A 27,609-nucleotide genomic window follows, 5' to 3' on the forward strand; every position below is an offset into this window, starting at 1 on the left:
CAAAGTCAGGAAACTAGAGGTAAGGAGATGGAAAAAAAAAAAAAAAGGCATTTTGGAAAGTTTGAAACAATTTATTCAGTTGTTCTGTACAAGATTAACAGTTTTCATACCACCCCCACCATCTTCAGCAAGACAGTCCCAACTCACACAAAAAAAAATAGAATAGTAAACCACAGCTCTTACACCCAAAAGGAACTGCCATTCCCAGTAAGTGCCATGGGAGCCTTTCCTCCCCATCCCGTCACGGAAGCGCTGCAAGGCCTCGCCCAGGCAGAGATGCCAGACTGGCTCCCCCTCAGCTGCAGGGTCTCTGCGTGGTCCTGCCTTGCTGCAGCTCTGCTCCACACCATTCACTCATTCATTATAGCACGTAAAGAAAAATATCCGGCAGAATTCCCACCAAATAAACATTTCCCTGAGGCAAGAGGCTTTGCTAAATTCCTAGAAGGAGGGCGTTCTGCTCCGGCCACACTTCCCAGCAGGAGCGTTCAAGTGAAAGCAAAGAGAGGGAGGAGAACCAGTACCTCGAGTCACTCACTGAGACCCCCAGTCCTGCAGGTGCCCCAACGCTCCTTCAGCTCCCAGGGGAAGCTGAAGGTGCAAACTACCTCTCAGGATCGGGCCTTCAATGGGAACCATGTGACATCCACTGCTCAGAGTCCACCAACAACTGCTGGGCTTCGTTCCAACAACACAAGTTCTGTCTTTGGCTCTTTTGCTACAACCCAGGTATTTGCTGTAAACAGACTGGAAATCTGAGCTGAAGTATTTTTTTAAATACAATTCATTGATCTTGGGAAATTGGGTATCAGCTCAAACTGAAAACAGTCTCTCTTGGATCTTCATAAAACAGGGAAAACTAAAGTAGAGATTTGCTGGTATACTCGGGGTCAGCATCCTTCCCCAAAGCTCAAGGAGGAAGCTGAAAGCTTTTGCCTGAAATACCAGTAAATTCTACACGGATCAGCACGATTCCAGTGTGGCTGTGGGGGCCTGAGAGAAGGCAGAGCAGGGGAGAGCAGGAAATCAAACCTCAGGAAGCTCAGGTGGAACCACAACCTGCATGGTCTGAAAGGGGGGGCTCAGGGGAAGTATTTAGGTCTAAAAGTTAAAAATATAACAAGAAAAGATACCCCCCAGTTGTAGCTGGTCCCTGTTCCTGCAGCTGTGCTGGGCACATGATCCTAGTGCAGAAATCATGGAGGAGAGCAATCTTTTCCTCTGGAATTCCTTTGATTAGTAGTGACCTTGGTTCATCTCCATCATTCCCTCTGCCCACCAAAGAGATCCCAACCCACGACCCTAGGAAAGAATGGCTTTAGGGGAGGGTCTGGAACCCGCCTGCACATACTGGGATGAGAACTGGTGCTCTTGCTGGATGTGGGACTGTGCTCAGTCACCAGGACACCACTGAAGTCCAGACAGTGCAGCTTTTTTTCTTTTTTTGATGTGCAACCATAAAAAGCTCTATTAAATAAACCAGAATACATTTTAAATACAGAATGATTAAAAAAGGGTTGAGGAGCACACGAAATAGGGCTGAAATGTGTGTCACTAGTCCATTCTTGCTCCACCATAAAAGGCACTGGAATTATGTCTTCCGATCCATGTGACATGCCGAGAAGTGTCCCATCCGATCCAATGCATTCGATGGTAATGAGGATAAAACTGAGCAGGAAAAAAGCATCCCTTCAGATGGAAAAAAATCCAGAAACTCAAAAGAAGTAGAATTCTCAAAGTCCATGACAGCATCTGAAAATGTCTCTCTAAATCCTCGAGGGGAACATCAGGTGGTTCCTTGGATTCACCACACAGGAAAATGTTAAGTCCTCCAATTAACTGTAGCACAGTTTTATAGTACAATTGGGAAGTTCCTCAAATGTCTTCGGGAAAGCACTGGCAGTGCTATAATTACCCAAGTAAATCCAAAGCAGAAGAAAGAAGCACCTTTCATACCCTCCACGGGGAGACCAAGGAGGTAACTGGACTTGGAGGTACTTGGCAGCTGCAGACACAGGCGGGTGGGAATCACGGGAAACACCCGAGTGTCCCTGTGAGTTCCAGCTCCTGCCAGTGCCAGGGAATGCATGAAGGGCAGCAGCAATAAAACAGTGCTACAAAATGCTTCTCTCATCAGGGCATGGCTCAAGGTGGCCCCTCGTGTGGGGCTCAGCTCTGGAAGCCTCCAAGCAGACGCACCAACGAGCTCCTCATCGCAGTTCAGTCTCTCCAGTTGTCGTACGAAAAAAAGAAACAGAAGACCAAAGAAAAGAAATGAAAAGACACAGCTGGTATCCAAAGTCCATGACCTGTCCCTCTTGGTTTTATCCCATGGGTGCTCTCGCTCCCCTCCTGGCAGGCGTCACAACTTGCGCTGCTGTGCATTGGACCCTTTGCCATGAAGCTGAGAAGCGTCTGAAAGAAAGTAAAACCACGTGGGAAGAGGGTTCGGCATCACCCCCACGGAGCTGGGACAGCCAACCTCTCTGCAAAGAGAGAAACCTACTCTGCCCTTCCAGCACCAAGGAGTGAGAGGGAAGAGGATGTGCTTGGAGACATCTCTCGACTGGGAGCAGCCCAGGCTCTGAGTGAGGGACATGGGAAGCACTCAGGGTCTCCTGTGGCCTCCCCCAAAAAGCACCACGGCCCAGATCCCAATTGCTGGGGCACTTGTCAGCCTATGTCCTTCTCTAAAGCCACCCTGGCACATCTCCCCATCCAGGAAACCAGAAATATGTGGCAGGGCTGCCTTGCACCTAAAGGTGGTTGGAAGTAACCCATTAGTGCATCTTTGCTGTTGGAATCACAGAACCATTAAGGTGGGCAAAGACCTCCAAGATCATCAAGTCCAACCCGATCCCCACCTTGTCACCCAGCCCACAGCACTGAATGCCATGTCCTGTGATTTCCTGAACACTTCTAGGGATGGGGACTCCATCACCTCCCTGGGGAGCCCCTTCAATGCCTGACCACCCTTTCCTTGAAGAAATTCCTCCTGATGTCCAACCTGAACCTCCCCTGGCACAGCTTGAGACCATTTCCTCTTGTCCTGTTACCTTGGAGAGGAGATCAACCCCCACCTTGCTACAACCTCCTGTCAGGGTGGGCTTTAGGCTCTTTATTAGTGAATTAATTATTTAATTGGGTGCTTTTTTAATGAAGGCTTTAGGTGCCCACTGATAGCAACAGGAACCACAGGAATGTAACCACTGATGGAACAGAAGGGAGGGGGTGCGGAGGGAAAAGAGTAAAAACATTGAAGATAGAAAAAGGAAGGAACTTCAGGAAGCAGAAGTTTTTCAGGAGCAATTAAAACTCCAATCAGACCAGGATGAATGAATGGCAGTACTGAGATGTGCAGTTAAGCAGCAGAGGCACTGAGCAGCACAGCAACAGCCCCTTCTCCAGGACAAGGAGAAGCTCATTCCATGCAAGAGCTCAGCCCAGCACGTCCCGTTTCTGCAGCGAGAGGCAGAACCAGCACCAGCCCCAGAACAGCACAAAGGCACCTCCACGAGCAACAGCAGCACTGACAGCACACAAGCAAGCACTGGATGCTCCTTGCTCAGAGGTTTGTGGATGAACACTGGTATAAAAGCACTTTCATTAAGACATCAGCACTTGCAGCAAACTCGCCCACACCAGAGTCCTCTCAGCTTTCACACACAGCAATACAGCTGTGGCCAGCTGTTCATACAGCCAACCACAGCTTGTGCCACAGCACACATTAATTCATTGTAAGGTTATGGGGGTCACTTAAATATCTACTGTGTTCTACAGAACACCAAGGTTGGGAATATTCTCAGAGATGGCAGCACTAGGTTCAGCCTCTAATCTTTATGTGAAAACACCAAGTGAGAAAACAAGTCCTTGCTGAAGTTGTATCCGTGGTCAGTTTCCCTTCGCTTATTCCCAGTGACCTTTTGTCTGCTCACAGCTCCTGGCACTGCATCCTGCTGAAGAGTCCATCAAAAATTCTTATTATAAGCCCTATAAGCAACAGTGAAGGAACCACTCTAAATTCCCTCAACTAATGGGGCAAAGAACTCTTCCTCAGTGACACAGAACACATTCCACAACCCACACTCAAATCACAAACACTCATCTCACTCTCAGTAATGTGAATTTACAAACAGGAAGGAAGGGCTGTCACACCAGTGATCACCACTAGAACCTTCTTCAGCTCCAGCACATTGGAGTGGCACAACAACCCACCTCAAATTCAGGAAAAGAAGCAAAGACAACCAATTCTTTGCATTTTCGGTGCACAACACACTCTTCTTTCTTCAGCAAACAAACACCACTCTCAGCAGTCAAGGGCATTTTATTCCATGACTGCTCCAGGAGGCCACAGGTGGCCTGACAGCCATAGGATTAGGCAAACACCCACTCCTAAATCAGGCTCAGTTGCTCAGGAAGACAATCCCAGCAGAAGCAGGTAGTAAGAGACTGAACTGCACTGAAGTGCTAAAGAACATGACTGGGAAGGCAGAAATAGCAATTACCAGTGGGATAAGCAATTCCCTGAAGCAGGTAAGCCCGACCTGCTGGCCCTGACTTTCAATTTTCCTTACTTCTCTCCTTTGGAAAACTCTTGTTTTATGCATCACTTCTGCAGGCATCAGCTGGGGCAGGAACAGGCTCAACTGCCAGATCATCATGTTGTCACCAGCAAGTCTCTGCATTTACACTACAAACTTGTCGTGAAGGAGATGCCAATTAGCTCAGAGCACAGACACAAGACATTCTGGTCTGACACATCTTATGTAGGTCACCAGGAACAAAACTCCACAAAGCTGGAATATTCATTCCAGGGCAGTCCTGGCAGGCTGTGCACAAACAGGCACAGCTTTTATCCTAGCAGGATAATTCTGAGTATCTACAGGAACCAACATTTGCTATAAACACTAAGGGCTCATCATTCCAGAAATCACAGAATCATGGAATGGTTTGGGGTGGAAGGGACTATAAAGCTCATTTTGTTCCACCCTGGGCAGGGACACCTTCCTCTATCCCAGGCTGCTCCAAGCCCCATCCAACCTGGCCTTGGACACTTCCAGGAATGGGGCATCCACAGCTTCTCTGGCCAACCTCTGCCAGGGCTTCACCACCCTCAAAGGGAAGAATTTCTCCCTAAACACAGAGTCATGGAATGGTTTGGGTTGCAAGGGACATTAAAGATCATCTAGTCCAACCCCCTGCCATGGGCAGGAACACCTTCCACCAGACCTCTCTGGTCTGAGCCCCTCTGTGCCTCAGGGAGGCTGAGGGCTTTAGCAACAACCCCACCAGCTGGAAAACACAGACAAGCTTGAGCCCTAAAGGAAGGACCTGCTGAGATAGAGGACGACTCACGAGGCAGAAGACAAACACTGACAAGTTACCTGGCAAACTCTGTGGTAAATGAGTGGACAGGGCAGAGTGTGGGAGTGGCGCTGCATGGTGGGGGCTGGAGTGCAAACCAGCCAGAAGACCTAGAGAGAAAAACAAAGAAAGGAGAGGGAAAAAGGAACAAATACACATCGAAGGCAGAAACAAGCAGAGGAGCTGCAGCAATTAGCTCAGAGCTCAGTTTCCAGCTATTGGGACTCTGGGGCTAGCTCTAGGGATGTGCTCAAGGTTCTCCAAATGCAACTGCTGGGGATGTAAAAGCAGGGACTACAGCACGAAGCAACAGCCAGAGAGATGGGTCGGTCTGCAGCGGGTCAGCAGAGCAGAGCACGGCAGTTGTGATCTGCCAGCACAGGCACGGGGAACACGAGAGTGCCCAGGGGATACTCACTGTGCCCAAGGCCGTGGTGGAACGTCCCTGGAGCAGGTCCCGTGACTATGGCATCCTTTGACACTCCTGCTTTTGGGGAGGAGTCGGAGCTGAAGGAGATGACATGGAGAGGGAAGGAATGAATAGGAGAGATAATACCTAACGGGGTGGAGCTCAGGGCAGCCGGCAGCTTTGGGTTGCTCGACTTGTAGGATGGAGCCAGTACACTTAAGGAGGAAGAACTGGTTAGCAGCACAGCTCCACTAGTTCCTTTCTGAAAAGCAATGGAAAAGGTCAGTCAGGAGTGGGAAAACCAAGGCAGAGCATCATTCATACTTATAAATCTACAAAAAATGGAGTGCTCAAGAATCCCTCCTCGCAAGGAGTGCCCTCCCAGTCAGGGCCCAAGAGCTGCCAACATCTGAGGCCATCAGGACGTGCCCAGGACACTGGCAATCCAGCTCTTCTAAGTGTGGCCACGCTGGATTTGCCTCCATTACTCCCTTGCTCTGGAACTGTGCAGAGAAAAAGCTTCCACACTGCCTGTGAGTTCCAGGGGGGATGCTTCCTACTCCATTTTGGCAGCACATCACTCCTGACAACTCAAGGCACCAAGGACTGGCACCCAAGGCACCCTGGAGTGTTATTTGGGATCTCTCCCATGGAGACAGGTGCCACTGGGAATGCTTCCCAGTAACAGAAAACACACAGGGGCTGAGCAGGACATGGTTTCCAGGCCCATTTAAATACACTTATTGAATTGTCCAGCTCTTCCCACGTGCCCAAAGGAAGGCAGGGATGAGCAGCCAACTACAAATGAATACAACAGCATTAGGAACTATTAGGTTTCTGCTACAGATAAAAATTAAGGGCCTTGTACTATTAAGTAATACAATATTATAATAATTAAAGTCTGCATAGGTAACCTGGGAGTCCTTTATGAGATACTGTATCCCAACAAACTCAGACCCTGAATTCCACAGTGTGCCACTGAGTTCCATTCCAAAAACATCACTTCAGCAGCTTATAGAAATAACTGGGAAGGAACAGAAAGTGGGCAGAGACAAGCACCAAAGCAGGTGAGGAGGCATTTGGAGCTTAGAGCTCAGAATCAGAGCCCACTGTAAGACAGATACTGAGGGGCTGGAGTGTGTCCAGGGAAGGGAACGGAGCTGAGGAAGAGTCTGAAGCACCAGGAGGGGCTGAGGGAGCTGGGGGGGCTCAGCCTGGAGAAAAGGAGGCTCAGGGGGGACCTTCTGGCTCTGCAACCCCCTGACAGGAGGGGGGAGCCAGGGGGGTTTGGGCTCTGCTCCCAGGGAACAAGGGACAGGAGGAGAGGGAACGGCCTCCAGCTGTGCCAGGGGAGGTTTAAATGGATATTGAAGAAATTCCTTCATGGAAAGGATGGTCAGGCATTGGCACAGCTGCCCAGGGCATGGTGGAGTCCCCATCCCTGGAGGGACTTAAAAGCCACGTGGATGTGGCACTTGGGGACATGGTCTAGTGGTTGGCAGTGCTGGGGGATGGTTGGACTCGATCTTGGAGGGCTTTTCCAACCTTAATGACTCCAGGATCCTATCACCACAGGTTATGTATGATGAGCCAGTTGTTAAAAAAGTGGCAATAATACTAAAATGACTTGCAATAACTTAAGGGAGGCCAAGTTTGTAGATCTAACTAATAACAAATTGATGATTATACTTTTAGTTCATGCAATGACTTTTAGCTCTTGTGTTAAACTACTTTACTGCACTTTCTCTTAATCCAAATGGGAGCCCTACTGTCCCCGTAACTCCCAAATCCAAGGCAGGAACATGACACAGCCTGTGCAAAAACTGCAGTTTGGAAGGTACCAAAGAATTCTGCTTAGTTGTTCTTTTAAGCTGAAAATGAAAGCTTGAACTGGGGAGTGCAAGCCCCTGGCAAAGGCCACAACTTCCAAGCTAAGCAACTGAAATCCAGACAGTCACCCAAGAACTTCAGGAAATGCTTTGGAAATCTCCCCTATGGCAGGTCTGAACACAGCAGGAGCTGGCCAGCCCCAGGCCACGTTTTCTCCTGGGCTGGCACAGCCCCCTTACCGGCACAGAGGTAGAGGCTGCGGTGCTGCTGACCACCGCTGGCTTTAGGGACGAGGTCAGCAGCTTGGCCACCCCCTGGGTGCCCCCGCTGGAATCTCCGTTGGAGCCCCCGGGAGGTGCCACCAGGGTGAGCTTCTGGGACACAGGAGGTTTCTTCAGCGAGGAGCTGGAGGCCGGGCGGGCGGACACGCCCGGGGCAGGGGCTGGGCCGGGCAGCAGCGCCCCGGAGGAGCTGCCCTGGTTTGCAGAAGCTCCAGAGGAGGAGCTGCTGGAAGAAGCCCCGTGCTTGGAGAGGGACCCAGCAACAAAAGGCGATTTGTAGGATTGTCCTGAAGAGCTGGAGCCGCTCGAGTGCTTCCCGCTGTAGTTGAGAGATGCTGAGGATGAGCCCTGGCTCTTGTGGGAGCCGCTGGGGTTTGGAGCACTGCCTGGTGACGCAGAGGAATGGAAGCTCTGAGCTTTGGTTGATGACTTGACCTGCTGGAGAAGGGAGCGCTGGGGCAGGGGCGAAGAGGACTTGGGGTTCTGCAGTTTGACAAAGGGAGCTGGGGAGGTGAAGGTTTTCTGGAGCTGAGTGCTGGGGTGAAACACCTTCACCTGGGAGCTGGGCACCGGCGCGGGGGCCTGGGGGCCGTGGGGCCGCACCAGGCTGTGGTGCTTCTGCTTAGCCTGATGGGCATCAGCAAGGATTTTGCTGGGGGAGGCTTGGCAGGAATGCTCTTTGTAACTAGAGTTCTCTGTCTTCTTGTCTTGAGAAGACTGGCCCAACGCCAGGGCCTGCTCAGCCAGGAAATTTAGAGGAGACTGGAGGGAACCAGAGGAAGATGCAGGGGAAGGGTTGGACTTTGGAAATGTCCTCTTCTCCTCTGAGGATGCAAGAGTTGGGATCTTCTCTGGTGGAGCTTTTGGAGGTGCAGGAAGAGTAAAGTCAGGGCTCCCTCCCGCTCTGCTGTTCAGCACAGCCAGTTCCTTAGAGACTGCTTCCAGGGAGGAGGTGGGATTGTGAATTAGGTCCTCATCCAAGGAGTCATCCTTGAAGGTAGCAGGAGTGCCACTGCTGGCTGCCTGGGCTGTCCCAAGGGACAAGAGTTCTCTGGTTTGGGCACTGATGCCCAGAGCTCCTCCCTGGGGCTCTGAAGACATGGCTGAGGTGCTGCTCGAGTGCACTGAAGGAACAGACACCGACAGCTTTTTATCTGCCTTGCAGGAAGATTCCTGGAACAAAATCACAAGAGAAGGCACAGTCAGAACAGAGACAGGGTTTACTGCTGAAAAGGGAAGGGAAGGTTCCTACTTCGGGGATAAAAGGCAGAATACACATTCTGTGCCTGTTGACCTCCCTCCCAGCTGCCACTGCCATCAGTTTTAGCTGCTGTTCTACTTGTTTGTTGAAACCCCATACTGAGTAAAGGCATTTCACAGTACCTAGTGTACAGACACGAGGCTCAAACATAGGATTTGAGATGGCAGTCATTTGACTCTTGGCATATGCCAACCATGAGAACCAGAAAACACAGAACTCACCTTCACTTTCACCTTAGTAGGAGCCATAACTTTCTTCTTCGCCCTGTTTTGAGAGAGACAAAAGAAACACAACTCACTGAATGCCCATAGGGAAGGATCCAAGGAGGGAGAACACCTGGGCCCTGTTAGTGATGATCCACTGAGCCTTTTGCCAAGACCCAAGGGAACAGAGGCAGCATCTCGGGTTGCTAGGATTCAAAACCACATGACATCTGGTTGCTGCTCTGGGAAGCCCCAACTCCAACACAGGGGATGAATTAGGGAGCGGAGCAGAGTCTTGGAGTGGCAACAGAGCAGTGAAACACTCACAGGCACGTCCTGCACCACCACTGCTGCCCTCACTACAGCAACACCCTGAGAGAGACTGGCACAGACACTGTTGTGGAGAAGGTACACAGTTATTTTAGGTTCCCAGAAGAAGTCAAGGATGCAAAAGCATCTGCCAGATCCACAGAGAATAGACCATTTGGCCTGGTCAGATGCAATCTCTGATACAAGACATCCCTGAGCTGCTGGAATGGTTGGCTGAGGGAAGGATGACTCTACACTCCATTTCATACTCTTCCTCACACTTCCCCTCGCTCATCCAATGCCAAGAACAGGATTGTGTGTCAAAAAGACATGAGCCTAAATCTGTGGCATCATCTATTATCCACTGCCAACAAGATCCATGAGACCCTTTGGCATTAAAGCCCCTGCCCAACTGGATATTTGGGTTTTGCCACCCACCTTCACTGGTTTGAGCTCCTTTAACCAGGCAACAAGAAAGAGGGAATCCAGACTGCAGGAAGGACCAACTGAACAGGCAGCAACAATCCCAGTGCTACTGGGACTCCGTGACTCCGTGTCACCTCCATCTGCCTCCCAGGGCCTGGCACAGAGGCTGCTGAACAAGGCCAGGAGGCAGCCTGGCTTCAAAGGCTAAAGCACCTCAGGAAGGTGGAGCTGGGAGATGTCACACACAAACTGCTCTCCCTAGACCTCCCCAAATGAAGCAGCGCTAAACTATCTGTGGGGAGCCAAGCTCAGGTGCTCCTGCATGATCCACCCAGGCCCCAGGGAACGGACTGCACCAGTTCTCACTCCAAAGGAATGCTGGGATACTCACAGGACTGATGTGAGGTGTCCGTGTACACGCCTGCTCTCCTTAAACAGTGTCCTAAGAAGGGAAGAGAGCAATGAGAAGTGATATCCAGCAAGACCCAGTAGAGCAGCTGGGATCACTGGAGACAGAGCTGCTCAGTACAGCAGGGGACTTAGTGATTACATCACAGAGAGCAAATATATTCATTCCTTTTCAGGAAGATCTTCCTGAACTCCCAGCACAATTCCCTCTCGGGGGAGTTATGCTTGTAGGTGCTGGAAAGGCCATTAAGGCAGTTGTTGGACAGTAACTAAGGAAAAAGCTCTGCCAGCTTAAAAATCCAACTGGAGAGGCAGAACCACCACTCAAGTGGGTTGTTACTGCTCACAGATCATCCAAGAGCTCTTCACCAACTTCCAGAGAGAAAGGTTCCCTTCCCCTGCCTCACACAGCAAGAAGGGTGAGAAGCCTTCACTTTGTGTCTGTGTTGCCAGCAAAGAGCTGAGGGGAGTTCTTACATCAGCACAGAGCTCCCTGAACAACTGACTGAGTGCAACTGAGATGAGCTTCATCCCAACCCTGCACTACTGAGGCTCAGGAAACCAGAATCTCACGTGAGTCCTATTTCACCCAAACCAGCTGCCCTCAGCTGCATTCTCACGTTATAAGTTATAAACACGCCTTCAGTACTGGAATAGAATATAATTCCTGTCTGATATTAACAGATTTTTGTCATCCTTTTTCTTTAAAAAGCAAGCTTATTTTAACCTCATATTCCATTAATCCTCTCTGAGTGTTAACAGAGGAAACAGACTCATGGCAGGGCCTCCCTAAAATCTTACACAAAATTGCTACTCTGTCCACCTTCAAGTTCCTCTTAAAGATGAGCTTCTGTGATCATGAAGATAGTGAATCAAGCTGACTTATTCATAAAACTGTTACAGTTCTAGAGTCACCAACTGCCCCCTTCTGTGTGGCTGTAGCTCCATCCTGTCTTTAAACCACAAAGTCATAGAATATCTCAAGTTGAAAGGGACCCAGAGAGATCATCAAGTCCAACTCCAAGTCCCAGCAGGAGAAACCACTGTCCTTGAGCCATTGGAAAGCAACCAGAAAATCCACTTTTACTGAGTTATTCTGTAGTTAACTCCACTGAAGAACCTCCTACACCGAGTCTTAGGTGAACACCTGAATGCCTGACAACAGTTTCACTGACAAACAAGGGGTGAAAGATTTTACTTTCCTTTTATTCAATGAAAAGAGATTTTAAAACTTGGAAAACTAAGACCTGATGATATCCTCATTAACTAAGTAGGAATCTTCACCCACCTCCTAATGCCTTGTTTCAGCTCCTGTACCACCACACTACAACCATGCACAGTCCTGTGCTTCATGTGCACAATCAACTGCAATAAACAGCCATGGACTTTTCCAAGTGGATCTGTGCTGTGCTACTCATACTTACTGCTCTTAAGAGCTGGTACCTACTTACTTTATCCCCCAGGAAACCCAAAACGCAAATGCAGCAGAGAGAAGACAGCACTGCCCAGCTCGTTAAATGCAGAGAGTCAGAGACCATGGAATGGCTTGGGTTGGGAGGAACCTTAAAGATTTCAGCAGTAAAACTGTTCAGCTGTCCTTTCTTTAAAAGCATTGAGCAAAACAAAGCAGGCCAGGAGATGATGACAGTGCCAGAAAATGACTCTCTGCCATTTGTGTGGCTCTCTGCCACTGCCAGCTCAATGGCAGGGATGGTGGAGGGTGGCAAAGAGCAGGAAACAGCAGTGAGGACCCCAGAGAGGGTAAAGAAACCACACCAAGTTCCTACTTACACTGCTGACTCTGATAAGCCCCTAAAACTTTCTGCTTTGCCTTCTTTTGGGAATACTCCAGAGAAGACTTCCCAAAATGCCTGAAAAACGTATCCTTTGTGATTACAAAGTGATCCTTTGGAATACAGAGTCAAGAAACCACAGCCAGGCCAGTCAGCCTCATCTCAGTGCCAGCTCTACCTGCCAGTGGCATCCATCAGAGGTCAAAACAAGGCCAAAGCTACTCAGTGTTGTAACTTACAACCTGACCTGCACTCTCAGCAAGTTTGGGGGTGGATGTGAAAAGGGAGGAGGGGGGAGAATATGCTGGAGGGCAGGGCTGCCGTTCACAGGGCCTTTCCCAGGCTGGACAAAGGGGCCAACACAAACCTAGTGAAGGTCAAGGAAGACCAGCACAAAGTCCTGCAGCTGAGATGGGACAGCTCCAGGCAGCACCATGGGGTACCCAGGAAAGGGTCTGGGGGTCCTGGTGGGCAAGTTGAGCCACTGCTGCAAAGGTGTCCTGGCAAACTGTACCCTGTGGGTGTGAGCACCCCCCTTGTTTAGCACCTGTGAGGGCACACCTGGACACAGCATCCTGTTTCAGGGTCCCCACAGTACAAGAGAGATGTTAATAAACTGGAGCCATCCCAAGGAACATGTGACAGCCAAAGAGAGGTGGAGGGAACTGGGTTGGCTCAGCTTGGAAAAGGAGAAGCCCAAGGAGGAATCTAACAGCACTTTTCCATTGCCTAAAGAGTGGTAGGGACAGGGAGACATGGAGAAGACAGAGCCAGACCTTTCTCAAAGGTGCACAGTAAAGAGCTAAGAGGGAGTATTCAGTTCAGTGCAAAAAGGGGAATTCTGATTGGAAATAAGGAGAAAAGATTTCATGAAGAGTGATTAAGTACTGGAACAGGAGCCCAGAGATGCTGTGGTGATCTGCATCCTTGGAGATCCCCAAAACTCCACAGGCCAAGGCCCTGAGCACTCTGACCTAACTCTGAATCCAGCCATTCCTGAGCAGGGGTACAACTAATGACCTTCCCAGGTCCCTTAGGACAAGAAATCCCTGCGGCACAACTTGATTCTTGCTCACCTGGCCTGCATCCAGCCTTTTGGCCAAAGGGGCTTCACCTCTCCTTCTAGGAAGGTCTTCACATAATCCTCTAGAGACTGAGCTTTATTCTTGTCAAGGTCATAACCATCCAACTTAATCTTCACCAAGTGGCAAAGCAGCTCCCTGAAGAACAGGAAGATTTCAAATACAGTTACGCAGATTAACTTTTCCCACTTGGAACTCGTTCTCTTTATCCAGGGCTGGATAAATACACCAAGAAACACCTGGCCCTGCACAACACCTTCCTAAAACAACTGATCCTGCACTGCCTTCCCAAGAAAGGGGAAAGGAAAGGCTCCTTGCTCTGTCTATGCACACACATTGATCCACCAGGGAGAAAAGTCTTGTTCCCCCTTCTCGTTTTATTCTCCTGAAACAGCTGAGGCAGCAAATCAGTGCCAGAATCACTGGCACCATTAACAACCACAGAACTGAACCTCCCAGCAAGGAGAAGGCAGGAAGAGAGTTGGCTTTGCCCTAAACCAATCAGCACCTCAATTTGTTCCAGAGTAAGATGAAAAAGACAGCAGGATTGATTCTCCTTTTACTCTTTGTCATGTCCCCTCCTCCAAACACTCCCTTCTCTGTCAGACCCTGGTGCCAGGCAGCAATCCCCTACAGCTTTAACTGCTTCCACAACCACAACCTGGTTGCACCAAGAGTCTTGGCTGCAGGATTTCAGCAATTCAGCTGAGTTCCTTCTGTTCCCAAAGATCCCTCACTCTCTTTTGGACTCTGCACAGTCTTAGCACTTCTCTCAGAGTTGGCCTGTGCCTGGAATCAGCTTCAGGGTGACATTTATTAAATGCAATAGTGGCTTCCATAAATAGCACCGTGTGCCACAAACCTCCAGGCTGATTGTTCCTACAGGTGATCAGCTCTGAAAACAAGACACAGATGACAAAACGCTTCACTTCCAACTGCAAAGAGTAAGACAAGTCAAGGGTTTGCTTAATATCTAAACTATTCAAACCTGATTTCATCATTCCATTGGAATTTCTTCCGCGGCCCCGCGACGCGCTTCCCTCCCTTCTCCTCATCCTCCTCATCGTCAGAACAAACTCGATCTCGCTGCTCCTTGTCCTTTTCCTCCTCCAGCATCCTAAAATGGAGACAGAAAATGTGGAAGTCAAGAGGCTCAAGGAGAGGATAAAATATGTCTGACCAGCACTGGTCAGAGGTCCCAGCAGTCAATGATCTCTGGCTTAGGGTGCAAGCTGAGCCTAGGGCTCAAGGTTAGGAAATCTCTCAATATTTTGTAATAGAGACCATGGGACTAATCCAGCCTGGCTGTTCCCAGGCTGCCACGTTCTCAAAGACACGCCTGCACATGTGGAACACTTCTGTCAAGCTCTGGTCCCATCAGTGCTGCTGTAGCTGGCACTGCCACAGACAGCACAGAGAACATACACAGCTTAATTAGGCCAACCAATGCCCATCAGCAATTTTTCCCTACAGAACAAAAAGAGGTGGTAAATAAACCTCAGGAGAGCAGCCTCCAGGCCACAGGGAGCCTGCTGGAAAAAGCTACAGGTGCAGAAGGAGCAAACAAGGAGCTTACTTGGCAAACTTGGCCTGAGTGTGGGCTTGGCATTCCTCCTGGTACTTGGCAACCTGCTCTGGCATGGCCCTGCCAATGGCTTCCTTGAGCTTCTGCAGGGGCTCCCTCAACCGGCCGCCCTAGAACAAGCACAGAACACACTGAGGCTCCTCTGGGGTGTTCCAGCCACGACCCCCAAACCTGGCAGGGTGAGCCCTGGCCAGGCCTGAACACACCCCAGTGCCTGAGCCGTGCTCAGGGCAGGACACCACCAGGTCAGGGGGCAGCAGCTGAGCCCTGGAGCTCAGGGATAACACACACAGACACACACACACAGGAGACAGGGCTGTGCAGCCCATCCCTCACCTGCTCATAGAGATAAAGCTTCCGGGCCCTCTTGACCAGGGTGTCCTTGCTGCAGGGGAAGAAGGCAGCCAGGTGTGCATACACCCCTGACCTCACCTGGCTGCTCAGCTCCCGGGTCTGCAGCTCTATGCTGAGGGAAAAAACAAACACAGTGTTCACCAGGAATCTGGCAGGGATTCCCTAAGCAACATCCATAACACTCTGAGGCAACCCAGGGAGCTGGGAGAGAGGGACACGGGATAAGCCAAACTGCATGGAGGCTCTTTACGTTCTAGAATCAACAGACTCAGGCATTTTATCCCAAGCTGTACCTTTCACTCTGGTCTCAGAGCAGCTGGAAAAGGAACAACAGGATGTCAGCGTTCTCACTCGTCCTGCAGCTCTCCCTGGCAGTTGAAGTGCAGGAGTGTCAGGCAATGTGCAGAACTACACACTGGTTATGTCAGGTGCTATGGCAGTTTAATTCAGGACAATATGGAATCAAATCCCATCCCTTGGGTTTCAATTTACTTCCCAGAGAGTAGATTAGAGAGGTCAGTGTGGGCCAAACCCATCAACAGTTACACATAACTTGAGAGACTGGCTTTTTAAGACACTTCTCAGTGTCAATAATAAATGTAAAAAAACCCCAGCTGATTCATCATCCCCATCATCATCATCACAGGATGGTTTGGGTTGGAACCACCTCATCCCATCCCCTGCCATGGGCAGGGACACCTTCCACCAGCCCCGGTTGCTCCAAGCCCTGTCCAACCTGGCCTTGGACACTTCCAGGGATGGGGCAGCCACAGTTTCTCTGGGCAACCTGTGCCAGGGCCTCCCCACCCTGACAGGGAAGAATTTCTAATATAAATCTCTCCCCTTTTAGTTTATAACCATTTCCCCTTGTCCTATCACTATCTGCCTGTGTAAAAAGTCACTCTGCCTCTCTTTTAAGCTCCCTTTAATTGAAAGGCCAGAAGTTCTCCCCAGAGCTCCTCTCCAGATGAACACCCTCAGCTCTCCCAGCCTGGCTCCAGAGCAGAGGGGCTCCAGCCCTTGGAACATTTCCATGGCCTCCTCTGGACTCTCTCCAACAGCTCCACATCCTTGTGCTGTTGGTTCCCCCACATCCTGAGGCAGCTCTGCAGGTGAGGTCTCACCTGAGGGGCAGAGGGGCAGAATCCCCCCTCCCCTGCTGCCCACGCTGTGGGATCAGCCCAGGGCACGGGGGGTTTCTGGGTCCCAGCACACACAGCCAGGGCATGTCCAGCCCCTCACCCACCAGCACCCCCAGATCCTTCTCCCAGGACTGCTCTCAATGAGTTCTCTCAGCTTATATTCATGTCTGGGATTGTCCTGACCCCAATTCTACAGCAAAGTCATACAAACCCATCTAAACCTCCTCTGACTGTGGCTGAAGTGATCAGTTTGACGTCAGACCAGGACTGTGTGCAGCCAGCACTGGAATGCTGGAAGGTGGGAATCGCCCCCCGAAATGAGAGGGCAACACAGTCCCAAACCTCCCTCCAGCAGTTCACTGCAAGTGCCTTGATAAAGCTTAATGAAATTAAAGCCTGTGTGTCAGTATTATTACACTGATCACAAAGCCCTGTGCACTCAGCAGCCTTCTCCAGGCACCTGCAGAAGAATGAAGCCATTATCTATTTACCAGCAGCTGCCTGAGCAACACTGGCATTCTGTAATTTGGGGCCTCAAAAACACAGAGCAGGAATGGAGCTCCTCCAGTCTGCCCAGAGAGCCAGAACACAGAAGCCTTATCCCAGTTATAAAATATTCCATATTGCATATAACTTACAAAGCAAAGAACATGTCTGATACTTCTGACAGGGAAAAATTTGCTGTTCTTGCATCCAGCTACACTCATAAGTCAAGTGACCAAATTTAGGCACACAAATATCAAGCATCATCTCGAGAACAGGAAGCCTGGATATATCCCCTCCAACATTCTCCTACCTCAGCATATTTCAGCCGAAAGCCATTTCCAAGCGATTTTCCTGTCTTCCTAGGCATGTTCTGCCTGGAAGACCTGTACAAGGACAAGATCTCCTGCTAAACCTGCTCCTGAATTTACCAAAATTCTCCTTTCCCACCCTTCCATGCTGGCAGCACTTACTCCAGTATGATGTTGTTGATATCCTGAGTGAAGAATCTCTGTTTGCCTTCTCCCTCGGCAGCCCTGGCAGCCTGGAAGTTGGTAAATAACACAAGTCAGCAGCAGTTCACAGATGGCACAAGCAACTGAGTGTTTTCTAAACCACCACAGAAACAATGCAAAACAAAGCACAGTTTTATTCCATACACTCTGCACCACCCAAAAGCTGCCACAACTGACAGAAGAAGGGAGATCATGCCCTGTCCTCTTACAACTCCCCAGTTCAAGTCCAACCCTGACCTGGTAACACCAGGTCCTACCACAGACCTTCCCACTCTGGATTCTCCCCTCAAGATGCACTGGATTTACTGCTCTGGAGTGAAGAGTCCTCCTTTTAATGGGACAAAGGAGATGGCTTGGGAGCAACTGGCTTCTTCAGCAAACTTCCCATGGGAAGAACAACAGTTTCAGGGCATGGCTTTAACTTCACAGCAGAGCTGTTGGATTGAGCAATGTGAGCTCAGAGCTTGTCCCTGGAACAGGAAAAATCATCCTAAGCACATTTAATGAGGGTTGACGGGACTCATCACCAGGTTTTCTAGATCAATCTGGAAACTAAGCCAAGAAACCAACAGAAAGAGTCACAGCCACAGGGGATGTGTTATTCCCAGTTAACACCATGGAAACAACAAGAAAAAGTCCTGGTCAGGAAGCTTCCTGAGCTATGACTGCAGCTCATACAGTGCTGCCCAAAAAAATCACACCCATGAAAAATATGTCCAGCAGGAAAATAATTCCAAGAGATGAAGGAGATAGTAGCAAACTGCCGAGAGATTTCAGTCTCTTCTGAGTGGGGATATAAACAAAACTGGGATTCATCACGAGGCACCACATCCAGAAAGTGAAAAGGAGACCAGGAGAGGGCATGATTTTGAAATCCCCTGATTTGCCATTCCAAGGTTGGCAAACAATTAATTTATGCCCAGAAGGTGCACATTCCTCTCTGCCAGCAGCAGGTCACAGACAGCTGGTGATACCAAAGGAAAAGGCTCAATGCTAAGGAGAATCCTCAACAGGAAAACTATCTCAGGAAGAGAAGAGAGAGTTAAAGTGGAATCAGTTCAAATAGAAGAGGAAATGCCTGGAAGCTCCATTTAACTCAGGAGATGCTCCCACCTGCTGGGAAGAGACTTGACTCTCAGACAGAGGTACAGCACCTCTTCATTCCCACCTGCAACACAGTCCATGTCCCAAAATCCCAACTGACACAGAGATTGTTAAATCTTATCTCTTCCTAGGTTTCTTTTCCTAACATACACAGTCCAGCAACAAAAACTCTAAGCAGGAAAATGTGGCTAATCTGCTATTATACTGTCTTGAAACACAATAACAATTAACCTGATATCACGGGAGCCTACAAAATATTCTCCTTTAACTCAGATATATTTAGAAACAGCTGTTTTGGCGCTTTCTGAAATAGAAACATCCACGAAGAGCCTGTTCTTGTTATCAGCTGTGGCAATACTTTCTTCAATTCCTCCTTCCCCTCTATCTACTCACCCCACTGTATAATTTCTCAGCAGAACAGTTCTCTAACAGCAGCTTATCTTCAGTAACAGGAGTTATTCAATATCTCTTAGTAAGAGGTGCCCTAAACTGATGTGCCCCAGAGGGCAAAACACACACCACCACAGAGGTCCAAGAGCAAGTTTATGACTTAAAATCAATGTTCAAAAACACACCAGCAGCAGGAGCACTTGTTGACAGGCTGGTGGTGTCAGGCCTCACACCAGAGAAGCCCCACAAATCTGAAAGCACACTCTTGACACTCCAGGAGAGGGATCCCTGACCAGCACCCAATGTTTTCCTTCTCCAAAACAGACTGGGGCACCTCAAAGCACAGCACATTTGGGAGAAGATGAGTCCCACAGGAGTCCAGCTGCAGGAGAAACTACTGGTGAAAAGACAGAGGATCACCTTTCTAGAAATTAATACATTCCACTCCCCAAACGGTACCTCAACCCCGAGATGTTAAGGTGGGTAAAGGACTGCAATTGCCAGTGGAGCAGCTCCACTGTGGGAGATGTCAAATGGTGCCCTGTGAAGGCATCTGCCTGTGTGTGACATGGGAAACAGCTTCAGCAAACCCTCAAGCCCCATCTACAGGGCTTTCCAGGCCTTCTCACGCTGTAGAACTGGTGATGCTTTCCAGCTGCATCCTCTTATTTTACCTACAGAGCACTGTGCACCACTTTGCTGTCCTGAGCAGCACAGCACATTAAAGATATTATGGTGGAGTTTGTCCTTGTCATGGTTTAACCCCAGGCTGCAACTCAGCCCCACAGAGCCACTCACTTCCCTTTCAAGGGATGGGGGAAAGAACCAGAAGGGTAAAAGTGAGAAAACTCACAGGTTTATCTAAAGAGTTTATAGGGAAAGCAAAAGTCACATAAGTAAAGCAAAACAAGGAATTCATTCCCCCTTGCCCTCAGCAGGCAGGTTTTCAGCCATCCCCATGAGAGCAGGGCTAGATCACATGTAACAGTGACCTGGGAAAACAAACATTCCTCCTCTTCCTTCTCTTTCCCCCAGCTCTGTACACTGAGCATGACCCCATGTTTCTGGGATACCCCTGTGCTCAGTTGGGATCAGCTGTCCTGGCTGTGTCCCCTCTCAGCTCCTTGGACACCCCCAGCCCCCTCACTGGCAGTGTGGGGTGAGGAGCAGCACTGTGTAAGCACTCACAGCTTAGCAATAATAAAAACATCCCTGGGTTTTCAACACTATTTTCAGCAAAAATCCAAACCAGCCCCATACAGAATCACAAATGTGCTGAGTTGGAAGGGACCCACAAGGACCATCAAGGATGTTCCTGCTTAGGACCATTCCCAAGAGTCACACCATGTGCCTAAGAGGATCATCCAAATGCTCCTTGAGCTCTGGCAGCCTTGGTGCTGTGTCCACTGCCCTGGGGAGCCTGGTCAGTGCCCGACCACTCTGTAGAGGAAGAACCCTTTTCTAATATCCAGCCTAAAGCTCCCCCACCACAGTTCAGGCCATTCCCTCAAGTCCTGTCACTGGTTCCCACAGAAAAGAGATCAGTGCCCACCAGCTACCATGGAGAAAATTAACTCCACCTCAGCCCAAAACAGTCCTCCAGCCCCACTAGTGCACATTTAGGGTCATTAATGTTAAACTGACTTTGGAAATTAACTCTTGCATCAGGTCCATACTTTGCCAAGAGAGATAAAGAAGGAATCCTGACAGGTGTGGTACATTCAGTAGACAACAAAGCCCAGACTTTGACACTCCCTGACATCTGGGCCTTCAAGGAAGTGCCTTAGAGTGTGACACAAAGGGGTGTCCCCAGTGGCACTGCAAAACTGCCCCAGTGGAATGTTCTCTGTCCCTGCCACACAAACCCAGCAGAGCTGTCCCCTCTCCAGTGACCAGCAGTGCCAGTGTCCCCTCCCTGCCATACCTGAGCCAGCTCTTTGATGCGTTTCTCCAGCGGGGCTGGGAGGCCTTCAGGGAGGGACGGCGGCTGCTTGAAATCCTGCTCCAAGCCCGTGCCACCAGGATCGCTCCCATCCTCCACATCAGGGAAGGGGCTGCCCTCTGGGGACTCGCTGAGGAGCCTCTCCAGGTCCAGGTCACTCAGGGAGTCCATGGCTGTGGCTGCCTGGAGCAGGTCGGTGTCACTGGCGTGGCCGAAGAGCGAGAGCAGAGGGTCCGGCATCGCCTCTGCCTCCCTCGGGCCCGCAGGGTCTGCTGGGGAAGGAGCCACCACTTTCTGCTCTTCATCTTTTTTCTTCTGAGCATCCTTCTCCTTCTGAAACTTCTTCAGCATCTCCTTGACACTGAGAGCTCCAGAGTATTTTTTCTTCTTCTTCTCCTTACTTGCATTTAATGCTGTGAAGCTGCAAACAAAGTATGGAGGAGGAAAGGGAACTGAACACAAGACCAAGGAGCAGAACGATACCTTCACTCCATTTCACCAATTCCCTGGAAAGTCTTAGCCCCTTAACCAATTACACCAGGATGTGTTCTACAGCCTCTTAAGGTCATGCTGCCTGTTCAGCTCTAAGAAGGGAAGGCTGTCCTGCCTCACCACAGAGAGGTGCTGGGGCTTAAACCACCTCCACCAAGCCATACTTTTATTAAGTACATTATTCCAGCAGGGAAGATTGAGAAATGCACAAGCCACTAGTGCAGAGGAAACTGAAGCAAGAGAGAATTTCATGAAGCTTTTTGCCTATTAAAACCAGGAGAGCAAATTCCTTTTCCTTGCTCGCTACGAAGGAATCGCACCCTGGTACCATGTCACACATGGTTTGGTGTTCCCCAAAAGCAGATCCATGCAGGGAAAAAGAAATCACAAAGAATAGTTACAGGAAGAAGGAAAAGAAACAGGAGGAAAATGTAGGAAAATAGTCAAAAGCAACAGATACAATGAAACAGGAAGGCTAGGCAGACAAAAGCAAGGACAGAGCAACAGCACAAGATGACTTAGAACAAAATGAAAACTCACTCATTTTACAGCCCAAAAGCTGCACAAAAGCTGAGCACTCATCCAAGAAATACTTTGGGCAGGAGTACAAATGCCTAGCAAGAGCAGCAACACAGCCTTCTAACCTCTCCCTCTCTGCCAGCCTGGCACTTGTATGGCCCCGAGTCCAAGCCCTTCCCACCTGCTTTTCCTCTCACAACTTTTTCCCAACAGTTGTTGTCTTTCTCTCCACTCTCAGTATCTGTTCCCACCCTCAGTATCTAAACAGACTCCATCAAACATCAACACTGCAGCCAGCTGTGCCTGTCTGTGCTCGGATACTCCTGCTGTGGAGCTGTGCTCCTTCCCTGAGCATCACCTGCCTTTCCCACTTTGGAAGCAATGGGAGTTTTCCTGCCAGAGTTTGTGCAAAGTGCATTCAGGCTACCCCACACTGCAACAGGTCCTACTGAGCCACCCTGAAGCAAGGTGTCAAGCAGCAAGAATTCCCTCCTCCACCTCCTTACCCAGCTTTTGGAAACTTGGACTTTTTGGATTTCTTTTCCTTGTCGTAAGAATCATCTTTTTTCTTCTTCTTCATTTTTTCACCTCCGTCTTTCAACTTCCGCTTCTGCAGAGGGTTAAAGCCAAGTCACAATCAGAGTCTCCCACAACACTACCAGCACTCCCAGACACACTTTGGGACCTTTCCCAGGAATTTCAAAACACTGGACACATTAACCCAGCACCTCTACATCTATCACCATGGTTCTGGCACACATTGCCCTTTGGCAGCACACCCAGCTTCTACTCTTCACCACCACCACGCCAAGTGACTCCCAGGGTGACAGGGAGCTGCTGCCACCTCTGCTCTAGGAACCAGGCAACTTCACCAGAGTTTCATCCACGCCACACCAGACATGCTTCATTTTACTATGAAATATAGGGACACAATGGGATTTCAAGTGCTCATCTCTATTTTGCACACACCAAGTCACAAATCTCTCCCAGTCTGAATGTCAACACACTTTCATGCAGCAAGCTCTAACAGAGGAAATAATTGAGAAAGCTGCCCTGCTGACCTTGGGACACTTCTTCTTCTTCTCTTTGACATAGTCATCTTCAGACTCAGACGCCTGACGGAACTGCAGCGTCCCTGAGTTGATGTAAAACCCTCCATACTTTGTAGTAAGAGAAGCAGGAACAAGCTCATCATACTGGAAACAACAGAGAACAGTTTATTGGCACTGTAAGTTTTGTTACTTTATCCCATAGCTGTTTGGAAAATGGAGTGGGATTCATAGAATCACAGAATATCCTGAGTTGGAACGGACCCACAGGGATCATCCATCCAACTCCTGGCTCTGCCCAGGACATCCCAACAATCCCACCCTGTCCCTCAGAGCATTGTCCAAGCCCTCCTGGAGCTCTGGCAGCCTTGGGGCTGTGCCCACTGCCCTGGGAGCCTGTTCAGAGCCCAACCACTCTTTGGGGGAAGAACCTTTTCCTGAGATCCAGCCTGACCCTCCCCTGACTCAGCTTCATGCCATTCCCTCGAGTACTGTCACTGCTCATGAGAGTGAAGAGATGGTGCTCCCCCAAGACCTGACAAGGCTGTGGAATGCTCACCAGCATCCTCCTGCCCCAGAATCTCTCATTCCTCAGTGCTGGCACACTCCTGGCTGACCCTGAGGTGCCAGCTCAGCCCCCAGGCTGTCCCTTTTACCCACCCTCACACCCACCCCAGCACTCACGGCTTCAGAGTTATCGATGAAGGAGTCGGACTCGTCGTAGCCGTACCCCATATCGATCAGGTCCTGAATCCGGTCCTTCCTGCGTCTCTTCCCCCCCTAAACAAGCAAAGACTGACATTGTGACCATCTCCCTTTTGCAGCTACCACAGGGACAGCCCCAATACAGGACACAGACCCTGGCTCCAGGGCAGGAAAGAGAATGAGCTGCAGCAGAACCAAACCAGGGTTAACACATCCCACTGGACTTTCAGGATGTGGTAAATCCAGTTTTAGGCTTTTCCATACAGAATCAAAACAGTGCAGCCAAATTAAACAAATCACTGCCTGCCAAGCTGACTTAGTGCCAGCAGGCTTCATGTGAACTGGGTCTGCACCCCTTCAACATTCCTGCCAGGGCTCTTCCCTATGGATTGCTCTTCCATAACTGCTACAGAGTGAGTACAGACTGGGTACTGCAGGCACCACACACACACAGACTGTGTTAGGGTGACCTATGGGTCAAACCTGGATCACGAGACAACGTACAACTCGCTACTCAAAAGTGCCAGTTGTAAAACATAATGTGGTTTTATTGCAAAAGCGAGAGGAAGAACAGAAAGAAACAGGTAAGACAGCACTGCCCTGAGGGCAGTGGATTCACCACAGCCCTGTGCTCACAGACCTGGCAGATTCCAACCTGCCACAGCAACAAGGCCTAGAAATGAATTTTTGCTCAAGGAAATTAAATTTTATCAATTACAGTAAGTGATTTGCCACTCACTTTAATTCATGTCATTCACTTTAATCAGGCACATCTGACTTAAAAACGAATCTGAACTATTTTTGCAGCCCTGAGACAGAAAAGGAACATAAAAACCAGCACGTGCCAGCCAGGATAAAGGACTGGGGAAGAAAAGGAACCTGAGAGCCAGGAGCATTAACCAGCACTGCCCACCCCCAGGAATAACAGCAGAGAAAGAACAAACACCTACATATTTTTCTTCAAACTTCCTTGCAAGAGCCTCCACTTTATGTCTTTCCTTTTCCTCATCATTAAAAGGATCAGTTGGATCTTTCTTCTATAAAAATAAAACACACAAAACCATCAGAGTCAGTGCTGCTACCAAAACACCATGAATTAAACCCATCCCGACTGGAGCACCAGCCAAATCAGCCTTTGGGACAGGCTTTGGTACAGTGCTGTCCCATGTCTTCCTCAGGGACATGGACAGGGGGATCACAGCCCTCAGTGTGTTTGGAGATGGCACCAAGCTGTGTGCAGTGGTTGACTCACCTGAAGGGTGGGATGGGACATCCAGAGGGACCTGGACAGGCTGGAGAAGTGGGACCATGGGAACCTCATGAGTCCTGGGAGAAGGATCTAGAGGTGCTGGTGGGTGAGGGGCTGGACATGCCCTGGCTGTGTGTGCTGGGACCCAGAAACCCCCCGTGCCCTGGGCTGATCCCACAGTGTGGGCAGCAGGGATGGGGGGATTCTGCCCCTCAGGTGAGACCTCACCTGCAGAGCTGCCTCAGGATATGGGGGAACCAACAGCACAAGGATGTGGAGCTGATGGAGAGAGTCCAGAGGAGACCATGGAGATGCTCCAAGGGCTGGAGCCCCTCTGCTCTGGAGCCAGGCTGGGAGAGCTGGGGGGGTTCACCTGGAGAAGAGAAGGCTCCAGGGAGACCTGAGAGCCCCTTGCAGGGCCTAAAGGGGCTCCAGGAGAGCTGGAGAGGGACTGGGGACAAGGGCCTGGAGTGACAGAACAATGCGGAATGGCTTCCCACTGCCAGGGTTAGATGGATATTGGAAGGAATTGTTGGCTGTGAGGGTGAGGAGGCCCTGGCACAGGTTGCCCATGGAAGCTGTGGCTGCTCCACCCCTGGAAGTGTCCAAGGCCAGGTTGGACAGGGCTTGGAGCAACCTGGGCTAGTGGAAGGTGTCCCTGCCCGTGGCAGGGGGTGGGATGAGATGGGTTTGAAGGTCCAACACAAAACACTCTGTAATTCTGAGAGTGTCTCCGTTTTGGGTGCTCTCTCAACTAGTTCTGTACCTGTCTCTGTTTCTCCCAACTCCCAAAAAACCTCTAAAAATAAGCAGCATTAAACCCTACCTGACTGCAATCAGTTCTGAAGAGCAACAGTAAAAATTAGTAGAATCCAGTAAGTTTCTTTCCACAGAAAACAACTCATAAAACAAAGTTTAGATTCTGCAGGAGTGTGCATGTCATTGTTTCCTGAGAAATGGCTTTTGACAGCAAAGAGAACTGCCAGGTAACACCTGAAAGCACCACATCCCCCACACATAAGGAGATATCAAGGACTGAAGTGGGAATATTGATGTGCAGCAGAGCACAGTCCTCAAAAAGATACAGCCACATACTCCAGAAACACCCTCCTCTGGTCTTCTTTGGAGAAGAGCAGGCCAGGTACCAAACCCCACTTCAGATCAGTCCTTTCTAAACTAAACAGGCTTTAAATCCCAGAGCCTGCTAGCAACACACCACCTTTCCAACACAAAATTCCAGCCAAGGCAAAGGAGTGACACAGCGTGGCCTGACAAGGAATCCTGTCTGGACGTCAGTTCTCCTGCCTGTGGGATGCTCAAGTACCCTCCTCCCCCCCTCACAGAACCAGCTCCCAAAGCAGCAACGCTGAGACAGGCACGGCACACGTTCCCAGAGGCCAGGAGGGCACTCACCTTGTCACCTGAGGAGCTCCCTTTGACCTTCCCCCGGCAGCTCTTGAGCAGGTCTGGGTAGAAGAACTCGGGGCAGCGCTTGTGGTCGGGCTCGAAGAGGGTCAGTGTGATCCGCACGGCCGTGGCCGTCGGCTCGGGCTCCGGGGGCTGCTCCCCGTCCTCCCTGCGGGACCTCTTGAGGAAGCTGCTGCTCAGGGGGCCGTGCAGGGTGGTGAACGACACCCTGTGGGGCTCTGTCATGGCTCTGGCCAGGGCTCACCAGCCCTCACGGCATCGTTCCCTCTGCATCGGGGAAGGGCTGTCCGGCTGCACGGAGGGATCGCACCGCTGGCTGAGGATGACGGGGGGTGTTGGCAGCAGGACAAGTCCTTTGGTTTGGGAGTTTTCCTGGGAAATGACAGAGGGCTGTGCTGCCAGCGCCTGCTGCAATTGCTAGAGAGAAAGAAAGAGTAAGTCAGTCCTTGCACCAGAATTCCCTCCCGCGCTGGCAGCCTCCCATTGCCCCTCCTGTCCATCCACAGGTCTCCCTCCTCACACCACGCCGCTCCATGTGTAAGGGCTGAAGGAAATCCAGCTGCCAGGAAACCAAAACGTCCCCGCCAGACGGTCTGTGACAGGGCCCAGCACCCCCGGGCACAAACACCGGCCTGGGGCTGCACCTCCCGGGGCCGGGGCTGCGCTCGGGCCGCCTGTTCTCCCGCTGCACGGAGGGCCGGACACCGCCGTGAGCGGGCCCGGGGCTGAGCGGGCCGCGGGTTGGCGGTGCCGGTGCCAGGTCGGGTCGGTGCCCCCGCCCCCCCCTCACTCACCCGCCGCTCGCGGCCGCCCCGGCCCCGCTCCAGCCCCGCGCCCGCGTCACGTGGGCGGTGCTGCCCTCGCGCTGGGGCCGCGCGCGCCGCGGCCAATCAGCGGCCGCCGCTGCGGCCACGCCTCGCGCGAAGGGGCCGCCCCGGGTCACGTGACCAGGGAGGGCCAATCCCCGCCGCCGGCACCGCCCCGTCCCGGCAGCCCCCGCCCGGCCTGGGAGGGGGCTGGCAACATGGCGGCCATGGCGGCCCGGGGGCCCTCAGGGAGCGGCGGAGGCACCGCCGGAGCTGAGCGGGGCCAGACCCGCTGGGCACCCGCGCCCGGCGCTGCGGGGCTGAATCGGGAGGGGTGTGAGGCGGCGGCAGCAGCGGCTGTTCAGGGCTCTCGGAGCCGCTGCCCGCGTCCCCGTCGCTCACCGAGCAGCGCTCGCTGCAGCCCAATAGAAGTCATTGGCGTGAAGCCTCTAGGAAGCCGCGTTCGTCCTCAGAGCCCCT

General features: G+C 50.9%; 1 protein-coding gene across 5 annotated transcripts; it reads right to left on the reverse strand.

Annotated features, from left to right (window-relative positions):
* Window positions 1–55: 55 nt before the first annotated feature.
* On the reverse strand, window positions 56–27,155 carry UBN1 (ubinuclein 1). Of its 5 annotated transcripts, XM_032704152.1 has the most exons (18): window positions 27,118–27,155; window positions 26,309–26,731; window positions 24,597–24,683; window positions 23,626–23,721; window positions 22,954–23,088; window positions 22,399–22,502; window positions 20,864–21,302; window positions 17,404–17,474; window positions 15,288–15,417; window positions 14,943–15,061; window positions 14,355–14,483; window positions 13,361–13,504; window positions 10,475–10,525; window positions 9,367–9,409; window positions 7,843–9,057; window positions 5,783–6,035; window positions 5,385–5,474; window positions 56–2,415 (listed from the first exon to the last, which is right to left on the reverse strand). In XM_032704152.1, the coding sequence occupies exons 2-18, from the start codon at window positions 26,546–26,548 to the stop codon at window positions 2,363–2,365; spliced, it is 3,399 nt and encodes a 1,132-aa protein (XP_032560043.1). In that variant the 5' UTR covers window positions 26,549–26,731; window positions 27,118–27,155; the 3' UTR covers window positions 56–2,362. The 5 variants fall into 5 exon arrangements, with proteins under 5 accessions (XP_032560043.1, XP_032560046.1, XP_032560045.1 ...); XM_032704155.1 differs by lacking the exon at window positions 13,361–13,504; XM_032704154.1 differs by lacking the exon at window positions 5,385–5,474.
* Window positions 27,156–27,609: the final 454 nt, after the last annotated feature.

Source organism: Chiroxiphia lanceolata, chromosome 16 (genome assembly GCF_009829145.1).
Source record: "Chiroxiphia lanceolata isolate bChiLan1 chromosome 16, bChiLan1.pri, whole genome shotgun sequence".
Classification (NCBI taxonomy): domain Eukaryota; kingdom Metazoa; phylum Chordata; class Aves; order Passeriformes; family Pipridae; genus Chiroxiphia; species Chiroxiphia lanceolata.